This window comes from Anarhichas minor, unplaced genomic scaffold, assembly GCF_050575085.1.
Source record: "Anarhichas minor isolate MPS153535 unplaced genomic scaffold, ASM5057508v1 ptg000043l, whole genome shotgun sequence".
In the NCBI taxonomy this organism is placed as follows: Eukaryota; Metazoa; Chordata; class Actinopteri; order Perciformes; family Anarhichadidae; genus Anarhichas; species Anarhichas minor.
The window spans coordinates 3,779,665-3,789,488 of record NW_027466489.1 but is presented as its reverse complement, the minus strand read 5'-3'; the positions used below and the strand labels follow the sequence as shown (position 1 = coordinate 3,789,488).

The 9,824-nt window shown below is 38.5% G+C and overlaps 2 protein-coding genes across 2 annotated transcripts; one reads left to right on the top strand and one right to left on the bottom strand.

Annotated features, from left to right (window-relative positions):
- Positions 1-204: 204 nt before the first annotated feature.
- LOC142970664 (green-sensitive opsin-like) lies at positions 205-1,827 on the top strand. Its single transcript, XM_076111035.1, has 5 exons — positions 205-589; positions 699-867; positions 1,069-1,234; positions 1,383-1,622; positions 1,729-1,827. The coding sequence occupies exons 1-5, from the start codon at positions 205-207 to the stop codon at positions 1,825-1,827; spliced, it is 1,059 nt and encodes a 352-aa protein (XP_075967150.1).
- Positions 1,828-5,121: 3,294 nt separating this feature from the next.
- Positions 5,122-8,445, bottom strand: LOC142970665 (green-sensitive opsin). The gene is made up of 5 exons (XM_076111036.1): positions 8,079-8,445; positions 7,747-7,915; positions 6,307-6,472; positions 5,969-6,208; positions 5,122-5,220 (listed from the first exon to the last, which is right to left on the bottom strand). The coding sequence occupies exons 1-5, from the start codon at positions 8,440-8,442 to the stop codon at positions 5,122-5,124; spliced, it is 1,038 nt and encodes a 345-aa protein (XP_075967151.1). The 5' UTR covers positions 8,443-8,445.
- Positions 8,446-9,824: the final 1,379 nt, after the last annotated feature.

Below are 9,824 nucleotides of genomic sequence, written 5' to 3'. Positions count from 1 at the left end.
CTTCGTGTCCAGACTTCTCTATCCGGTGTTAAGATGAATTACTGTCCTCTTTCAATTTGTGTCCTTTAATCCCATGTTGGCACTTTGAAGATAGGGTTAGTGGGGAGGTATAAAAATCAGACTGTGCAACTCTGACTGTCGAGTCCACCAACACCCTTTGGTTCTTTAGGCGAATAAGCTCAACAGGACAACAGACTAGTGAAAATGGTTTGGGAAGGAGGAATCGAGCCCAATGGCACAGAGGGCAAGAACTTCTACATCCCCATGTCCAACAGGACTGGGGTTGTTAGAAGTCCCTATGAATACCAACAGTATTATTTGGCTGATCCCATCATGTTCAAGCTTCTAGCCTTCTACATGTTCTTCCTGATCTGCACTGGAACTCCGATCAACGGTCTGACTTTGTTCGTCACAGCTCAGAACAAGAAGCTCCGGCAACCTCTCAACTACATCCTGGTCAACCTGGCTGTGGCTGGACTGATCATGTGCGCCTTCGGATTCACCATCACCATCATATCTGCTGTCAACGGCTACTTCATTCTTGGAGCCACTTGCTGTGCTATTGAGGGATTCATGGCTACGCTAGGAGGTAATAATGTGAATCAAGAAGTTACCTTTTTCAGGGTGTCTTCAATGTGTTTGAAAAAAAGAAAAAGCATATTGCTTCATATGAATTAATTTTACTTTTCTCTCGACAGGTCAAGTTGCTCTCTGGTCCCTGGTAGTCCTTGCTGTTGAAAGATACATCGTAGTCTGCAAACCCATGGGAAGCTTCAAGTTCTCTGGTACTCATGCAGGAGCTGGAGTCCTTTTCACCTGGATCATGGCTATGGCATGTGCTGCCCCCCCTCTCTTTGGCTGGTCCAGGTAATTAGCACATTCTTTTAAATCTTACCTTTTAGTTTAATATGGATTTCTATTTTAAAGTGCTCTACAAAGATTTATATATTTTTAAACCTCTCAAACACACCATTCAGATTGTCTTGATACTGTAGATGCAGAGGGTAAATATCTGTTGATAAAACTGAATACATATGTGTATTAATGTTTTTCTTAAACTGCACACAGGTACATTCCTGAGGGCATGCAGTGCTCCTGTGGACCTGACTACTACACTCTGGCTCCAGGCTTCAACAATGAATCATACGTCAAGTACATGTTTGTCGTCCACTTCTTCACTCCTGTCTTCGTCATTTTCTTCACTTATGGAAGCCTTGTGCTGACAGTCAAAGCTGTAAGTGAAGTTTACGATATTTATACACTATTTAGGCATTTTCTTTGTATCTATCATTGACATTCAGATATACAAAAATAAATGTACACGACTATATAAAGACAAACTTATTTAATGAGCTGATCTTTTATTTTATCAAACACTTCAGGCTGCAGCCCAGCAGCAGGAGTCGGAGTCTACCCAGAAAGCTGAGAGGGAAGTGACCCGTATGTGCATCTTGATGGTCATAGGCTTCCTAGTAGCCTGGGTGCCATATGCCAGTTTTGCCGGTTGGATCTTCTTGAACAAGGGAGCTTCCTTCACAGCCCCGACAGCAGCTATCCCTGCCTTCTTTGCAAAGAGCTCAGCCCTGTACAACCCTATTATCTACGTGCTGTTGAACAAACAGGTTGGCTCAATTTATTGTCAAGTTTCTAGAATTTGCGTTTCTTCTTTGCTCAATCTGTAAGCCGTGAACTTGTGTCTGACGTTGCTGTCTTTGCTCTTATTTTCAGTTCCGTAACTGCATGCTGAGCACTATTGGAATGGGCGGCATGGTGGAGGATGAATCCTCAGTCTCTGCCAGCAAGACAGAAGTGTCCTCTGTCTCTTAAATATAGAGACATTTTCATGTACCTGGACATTTTATTTTTCTATTGTCTCTTTTGTTGGGAATAACCCTGGATGTGGACTGACTGAAGTTCAGAGATGTCTGGACTACTTGACCAGTGATGAACGGCTCCAGCAACAAACTCTTTTCTCATATTTTATTTGAAGGATGATGAAAACTGTTTGTCATGTCGATGTGAATTCAAAATCATGCAAATAATGGGAAGATCTGTGAACACATGTATGTGGATGCTCACTTTGACTCCCCCTGCGGTCAGAGGCATAGCAGCCCCTGAAATGTTTTAGTTATTTGACACCATTGAATCTACATAATATCCTTAAAGAACATGTGGTTTGATTGCCACAATATTTTCTTTCTCTCTTTTATCAGGGGGAGCACATTTTGTCCTGTATTTTCAAAATGAGCAACTATATAAAATCGAAACTATATTTTTGTCACTTGCTGAGTTGGTCATCATGAACTGTAAACATTGTATATATATATAAATGAATATAGATAAATAAATGCATGCATAAATATGTGTTGTCATACTGAGTTAATTTCAGACTACAGGCCATAAGTGTCTGCCAATACTATGAAAAGGTGTTTATTCATGAGACAAACAACAAACTGTTATGTTTATCAGTATCTAAATGGGTTTTATGAAACTCATAGAGATGTTTGTGTTTCTCTTGTTCATGTTGTTCAGAGCTAAACTGGTTGACTAAATGCTCTTTATCTAAGTCTCAGTCTGGCCTTATACATGCCTCTGTGCTCGGCCTGTGGAGCGTCATCACGGTGACAGGATCATGACGGTGTGGTAAATCTAGTCAGGTTAATCCAATTAATAAGGATAAGATATAACTAGGGATAAGAACACCAGAGTGTTGCAATTGTTATTTACCTTTTACTGGCTCAGAAAAGTGGACATTTGGCGTTTTATATTGAATGCAGACCCTTGATTATTCTGAAACAGATAAAGGAACAGTTGAGATTACATGGTGATGGTCGGATTAGATTTTAATAACAATTAAATATATAATATATAATTAATATAAAATAGGAACAACATGTGAAAGTATGGGAACAGGAGCTAACAAGGTTCAATCAAGTTTTTAGTCGAAACTGTCACGACCCGGCTCAAAAGGCCGCAATATGAGGGAGACAAGACGAGTGATAAAAGTAATAAATAGTTATTTATTTAATGAACCAACTAACAGAACTAAACTAAACAAACAACCAGCCAGGTCCTCCAAACAGGAGGCAGAGAGGAGATGCCCAGGGAGGAACTGCGCAGAGAGGCACCACAGCCAAAGAAGCGGGGCAGCCTTTATAGCTGGGACCAACCCAGCAGGCTCAGGCGGGGCTCGTTAGCTGCCGATCAACATCCTGAGAGGAAACAGACACAGACCCCTGGTGGAAGGGAGGGGTCATCACAAAACTAAAAAGAAAACCCAATAATAAATTACTTTACCATTCACACAGGGTTACCACTTTTGAGATTATCGAATAGTCTGCTTAGGTGTATGCATTGATAATAGTTTAGTTTAGCTTATTTATTATTCACAATTTAAACAATAAAATAAAAATAAACAAACATAACAGAGATAAATAAATATCACAGTGCAGGAAGAGGCAAAAAACCAACTGGGCTTATTTTAAGGCTAATAGCTTTATATATTCCTATTTCCTGGCCTAAAAGTGAAAAATAAGGCAATACAATTATATAAACTGAGAGGCTATACATTACATTATTATTTTAATTTGGTAAAATATTCTGTTAATAGCCAATGTTTAAATCAATAAATAGGGATACTTTATGGTAATATAGAATTTGTATATTATTTTTGCATTCATTTGAAGTTCTGTGATACTTCATCTTATTTAATTTGCTGGATTTGCGTAAAACAGATTCATGTCTGGTTATTTGATGCATTCACAATTTCTCAATTGATTTTCCAGAAAATCTAATATATATCACCATAAATATTTCAATATCATGATGATACTACAAATACTGAATGAATGAATGAGGCAACACTCTGCACTCAGCGAACATTCAGTAAGAACAGGGACACCATGCAGCAGTGGAAGAGAGAGATCGGGGCTTGCTGCTAAAGTTATTTATTTCAGAGGGACTGATGTGGAAACTCATTGCTTTGGTTGTAGGGGTTGTAGAGGCCGAACATACCGGTTATAAAGTATACAATTTCCTCAAAATATTGTGACTTTATTCGCTGCTTCTCAGAGAGCACAAATATCTGGGATATGTTTTGAATGTGTGGAACGTTTTGAACATGAGCAAAAATCTTGCTATAACACATTATGAGCTTTTAAAGTCCAGGGGTTTTAATTAATTATTAGAGGTAACTTCCCCAAACAAAAGATACAAAAGAGTGAGAGATTGCCTGGCGTTAGATTCCCGGCCTGAATTATGTCCTCAGTCCGGCCCTGAGAGTAGGGCTGGAGTAAATCCTAACTCACATTGAGCAAGAGGTGTGGTACAACTTGGACAGATCGCCAATCTATCACAGGGCTGAAACATATGGACAGAAAACCACAAAAACACTCAGTCAACAGTTCAACCGTTTTGAATGTCTTTGGACCGTGAGATCTGCTACCCAATCTTAATCATAGATTTTCTCTATGTGCGCATGCAAATCGTTGGCCCAACATAACAGCTGCACATACGAGCAGGGACAATAATTGCCATGGGTGTTTCTTGTACAGTGTGTACAGCCAGAAAGAACTACAGTTCTGCTACACTTTAAACTACTGTGATTCATCAAAAATAACAATAAACAAACACATGTGCATGCATGAATTTATTAGACTACATTTACAATTTTATAAGCATTTATAAAATATATGTACAATTGGTTAAGAAAATAAATCATGGACCCCCCAAAAATAAAAGTCAATAAAGCGGAACCAAATAAGTGCTTTAGAGAGATGATGTTATTAGAAATATAAAACACTCCCTGCATTCATGGAGCCAACCGGATTGATTTCCTGCCAGATAACAAAGCACGTTCCGTTTATTGGTTTCGCAGTATCGCTGATGTTTCCTTTATTTTGACAGCAGAAATAACTGGTCCGGGTCACCGTGAGATTGAAAACTGATGGCTTTGTATATGGTGCAAGCTTGAAATACCATACTCGATTGTAGATGACTTGTAAACCTGCAGTATTTCTTGGAAACCCTACTGTATGTAACCAAATGACACCACTGTCTGTATATACTTGTCATTAGTCCATGTGAAAAAAATCCATTTGAGTTGTTGAGATCCATTGGGGTTTAGGAAACAGAGGACACTTCTGTCTTGCTGGTAGAGACTGAGGTCTCATCCTCCACCATGCCACCCATTCCAATAGTGCTCAGCATACAGTTACGGAACTGAAAACAAAGTACAAGGTATGATTTAAATGAGGAATCATTGGACACTGAACAGTAACACTTTTTCAACAGTTGAATTATAAACTATGTGATTTATAACACTATCAAATCCTTGTAAACAGCTATAAGACCGCTGTAAGTGTTTACTAATGTATTTGTCAACATATATAATGCCTCCTGTGAAGTATTCCTAGTTGGTGTACAAACAGATGATGAATAGTTGGCAATATAACATTACACAGTTGTAATAATATCAAATATGTCTGCACACTGTATATGAGTGTTTGTTGGTTATATTTGTTTCATGAAGCACTTCTTATAATTATATTTACATTGGCATATGTAATTATTTATAAATGCATCTTTGCTCTCTTCACTCTCAACGACAACTAAGATGATTCTGAAATGCAAGCCTAAGGAGAAATTGAGTAAGTGGACGTTGAGTCACACAACATCATGTCTTCATGTGTTTTGAACACTCTTATAAACTGTTTGCAGCCACTCTGTGAATGATTTGTAAACGTGTTAATAAATGTTTTATAGCACACTGTAAATATTGGGTTTTTCAACATACAGAACATTATTAAATATGATTATGTTATACTGTATGTTGTACTCTTGTTTGTGTACTGGTGTAAGATAAGTTATAATTAGTGCAAATACATTAATAAACATAAATGTCCTTATATCTCCTTACATCTACATATAACACAGGGTAAATAGTGTTACCATATTGGTTTTACCATACCTGTTTGTTCATCAACACATAGATGATAGGATTGAACAATGCTGAGCTCTTTGAGAAGAAAGCAGGGATAGCCATGGATGCTGCTGAGAACGCAGCTCCCTTGTTGAAGAAGATCCATGCAGCAAAGCTAGCATATGGAGTCCAGGCCACCAGGAAGCCACACACCATCAGGATGCACATACGTGTCACTTCCTTCTCAGCCTTTTGGGTGGATACAGAGTCCTGCTGCTGGGCTGCGGCCTGAAAATCATCATCAGTTATTCAATATTCTTTAACATTGATAAGGTTCAAATCAACAATATAAAAAAATCTCATTAGATAAAGTAACTGTCTCTTACCGCCTTCACTGTGCACACTAAATTTCCATAAGTGAAGCAGATGGTGAAGACAGGAAGACAGAAGTGGCAGGTGAACATGTACATGACGTATGATTCATTGTTGTAGCCCGGGGCCGTGGTGTAGTAGTCTGGTCCGCAGGAAACCTGAATACCCTCAGGAATGTACCTACAATTACAAAACATGCAATGTGGGATGCAACATAAGAAATGTTGATATTACATGTTGCAACCTTTCTGTGTCTAACCTTTGAGAGAAATCAGGAAAAGAATAAGAAAATAACAAACAAAACAATAGGTTTTGATGCATGCATTGTTTAAAGCAAAGACAATCACCTTAAAGTGAGACAGCCAATAAGCATCTGCAAAGGCTACAAAATGCTAACCAGATGCTAAGGTCTAATAAGTAAAACAGTGACAGCAAATGTTGGTAATGTCAGTCAGTAGCCTGTCATCAGTATTGATTAAAATCCTTGAACAGATGAACTAATTCCCTCTAGTAAGGCAATTTGTTCCCATGAGAAAAAAACAAGAGCAAATCATTTGATTTGTTTGGTAAATATGAAACTACAGTATAAAGATTGGAGTCATTTGATCCTATGAGATGTTATTTGTGGCTGAAGTAGATTTAAGAAAGACACGCCTATACCTTGGAACCTAGCCTCACCCACTTTTGTGAAGAATCAGGAGGATGGAAATGTGGGGATCGGTTTAATGGGATGGATAGATTGCTTCGAAATACACCTATACAACTTTTTTCTCCAATATTTTGGAGCATTATAAATGAAGTCACATGTTTAGGCACTTTTTTTACATTTGCATCATGTTTTAACTTAATGGGTAAAAACAGATGTTTGTTTGAGCTATGCTATGTTGAAGAATAAGCATCTGTATCGACAGTCATGAATATACTATAAAGACATTTGTTCTGGTTTATGTTGTTGTTAGATTTGTTGCTTGTTTACAAACCTCCATCTGAAGATCATCTTAAACATTGTGATGAGAAAATGAAGGAAAAAAACACCCGAGCTGTGTTATGATCACCCAATGTATACAACTGTACGCCTGCACAACTTTGGGAGTTTGCTTGGTCAAAGTTGAACCAGAGAAATATGTTGGATGTTTTCAAAAGGTAATTTGTCTGATAACCTTTACTTGTACTAGTGTTTCTTTTCTAATCCAGTGGTGTAAATAACATGGCTTACCTGGGTGTTAGTTCTACTATGTGATCATGTGACTGTGTTGTATCTCTACTAAAACTATTCTAGTAACAGCACTACATCCCAACACCTTGGTTAAGATGTTGGTGAGTAAAATGTTTGCAGACCAAATTGGAAGAATGAACAAGATGAAAAAATAGGTTGCTAAGTAAGAGTGTGGTCAATTCTGCAATAAAAGACGTATCCATTCTTTGTTCTTCCACCTCTAGTTTTGGGGAATTACCTTGACCAGCCAACGAGAGGAGGGACAGCACAGGAGGCAGCCATGATCCAGGTGAATGCACAACCTGTTCCAGCGTGGGTGGCTGAAAATTTGAAACTACCCATTGGTTTGCAGACCACAACGTATCTCTCAACAGCTAGAACCACAAGAGACCACAGAGCAACTTGACCTGTTGATAAAAGAAGGAGAACATAAGTTGTGATGAGGACCATCAAATCTTGCCATATGTTGTACTAGCTTAGTGCTGTTTTACAGCTTCCATTTAAGAAATGAAGACTTTCTTCAGTACGATAATAATGATAACGGCCAGTAAACATCCATTTTCCTTTTACCTCCAAGTGTAGCCATGAACCCCTCAATAGCACAGCTCATGGGTCCCAAAGAGAAATAGCCCATCAGGGAAGAATAAAAGGTGACTGTGAATCCAAAGCAGACCATGATCAGTCCAGCCACAGCCAAGTTGACCAGGATGAAGTTGAGAGGTTGCCGGAGCTTCTTGTCCTGAGCTGTGACGAACAGTGTCAGAAAGTTGATGGGAAAGCCAGTGCCCATCAGGAAGAGCATGTAGAGAGACAGTATTTTGAATTGCCATGGCTCTGCCAAATAATACTGTGGGTACTCAAAAGGACTCCTCACAAGCCCCGTCCGGTTGTTCATGGGGATGTAGAAGTTCTTGCCCTCTGTGCCGTTCTCCATCTTTGCAAGTTAGGAGTTGGATTGGCAGAGTAAAAGTAGCTTGGAGCACTGTCAATGCAGCCTGGAGTCTGATACTGCAGCTAAGGTTATATAGCCCCCAGGGGCAGACTCACAATGGATCAAGAGGATGAGCAAGGATCTGGATAAGAATTCAACCCATAATCTATCATAATCACTTGTTGCACAGCAGAGCAGATTTAGTTTTTTAGGATGTAATGTATCACTGTAATCTCCCAAGATTTTAAGGATGCAATAGTCTTACCTGGTTTACCTGACAAATGCCTTGAAGGTCCATACATTACGTTTGAGCTTGCAATATTCAGTTTGTGGACTACCTCTGTTTTCTTGTCCTGAGCCTCAGCAGAAAGCAAAAAGTTGTTATGCTGGCATTTTTATTGAGTGTTACACATCCAAGAACCAAATTTGATGCATTGATTTGAAAGACAGCTAAAACATTACGTTACCTGGTACAGGTAGAAATGCATTGGTTAAGGATAGACCCACTGCATCGTTGTCACACCAGGTTTTGCAAATCCATGCTTGCCACGCAATCATTTTATTTAGTTGTGGCTGGTGCATGGACTTGACGCATGACCCTGATATACTGCGGTCTGCAGGTGTGGCAACTACACACAACTCCCTGTTAAACATTGTCTCATTCGTCTATGGTAACCCCTACCTAATCACTTCTGCCCCCTTCCAAAAGACAGCAGCAATCAGACAGCAAATGTACTTTTAAAGCAACTCCACAAAGACATGCTTTTGTCACTGGTTTCCTCTATGAATGTCAATGTTTTATCCTGCACAGAGTGAAAACAGATTGCTCGGCCTGCAGATGCAAATTGGTATAGATGCTACTGTTACTTTTTATTGCCAATAGATCATCGTCCAATAACGTCACAGAGAGTTTAAGACAGTAAGTCTCTACAGCAAATGTATACAGCAAATGTATACATTTCATATATTAAACTTATACAATCAATATAAGGAACAATTTTATAAGGTCAGGGAAAATATAATTTCAGAAACATATTAATTTAAGAATTTGAACTGTAGTTTTTAATGTGCAAACATATCAAACTACTAAGTCGTTTTGAATAAATGTATGATAGTTAATTACAATTGTAAATTCATATCTAAATAACAAAATAAAAAATTCCCAGTTTTGGAAAAACTGTAAGAGAAAAAAGTACGACTTACTTGAGCACTAATCAACTTACTTTCAGTCTACAGCTAAAAAAAGTGAATTCAATGATCCTCATCCACAAGGTATAGCAGTGTACATTTCCGCAGGTGTAATATGGAGTATGGAGTTCAGATTGCCTTTATGTTTCGATTACTTTTGATGTGTAAAAAAAAAAAAAAAAAGGTCTTTGAGACTA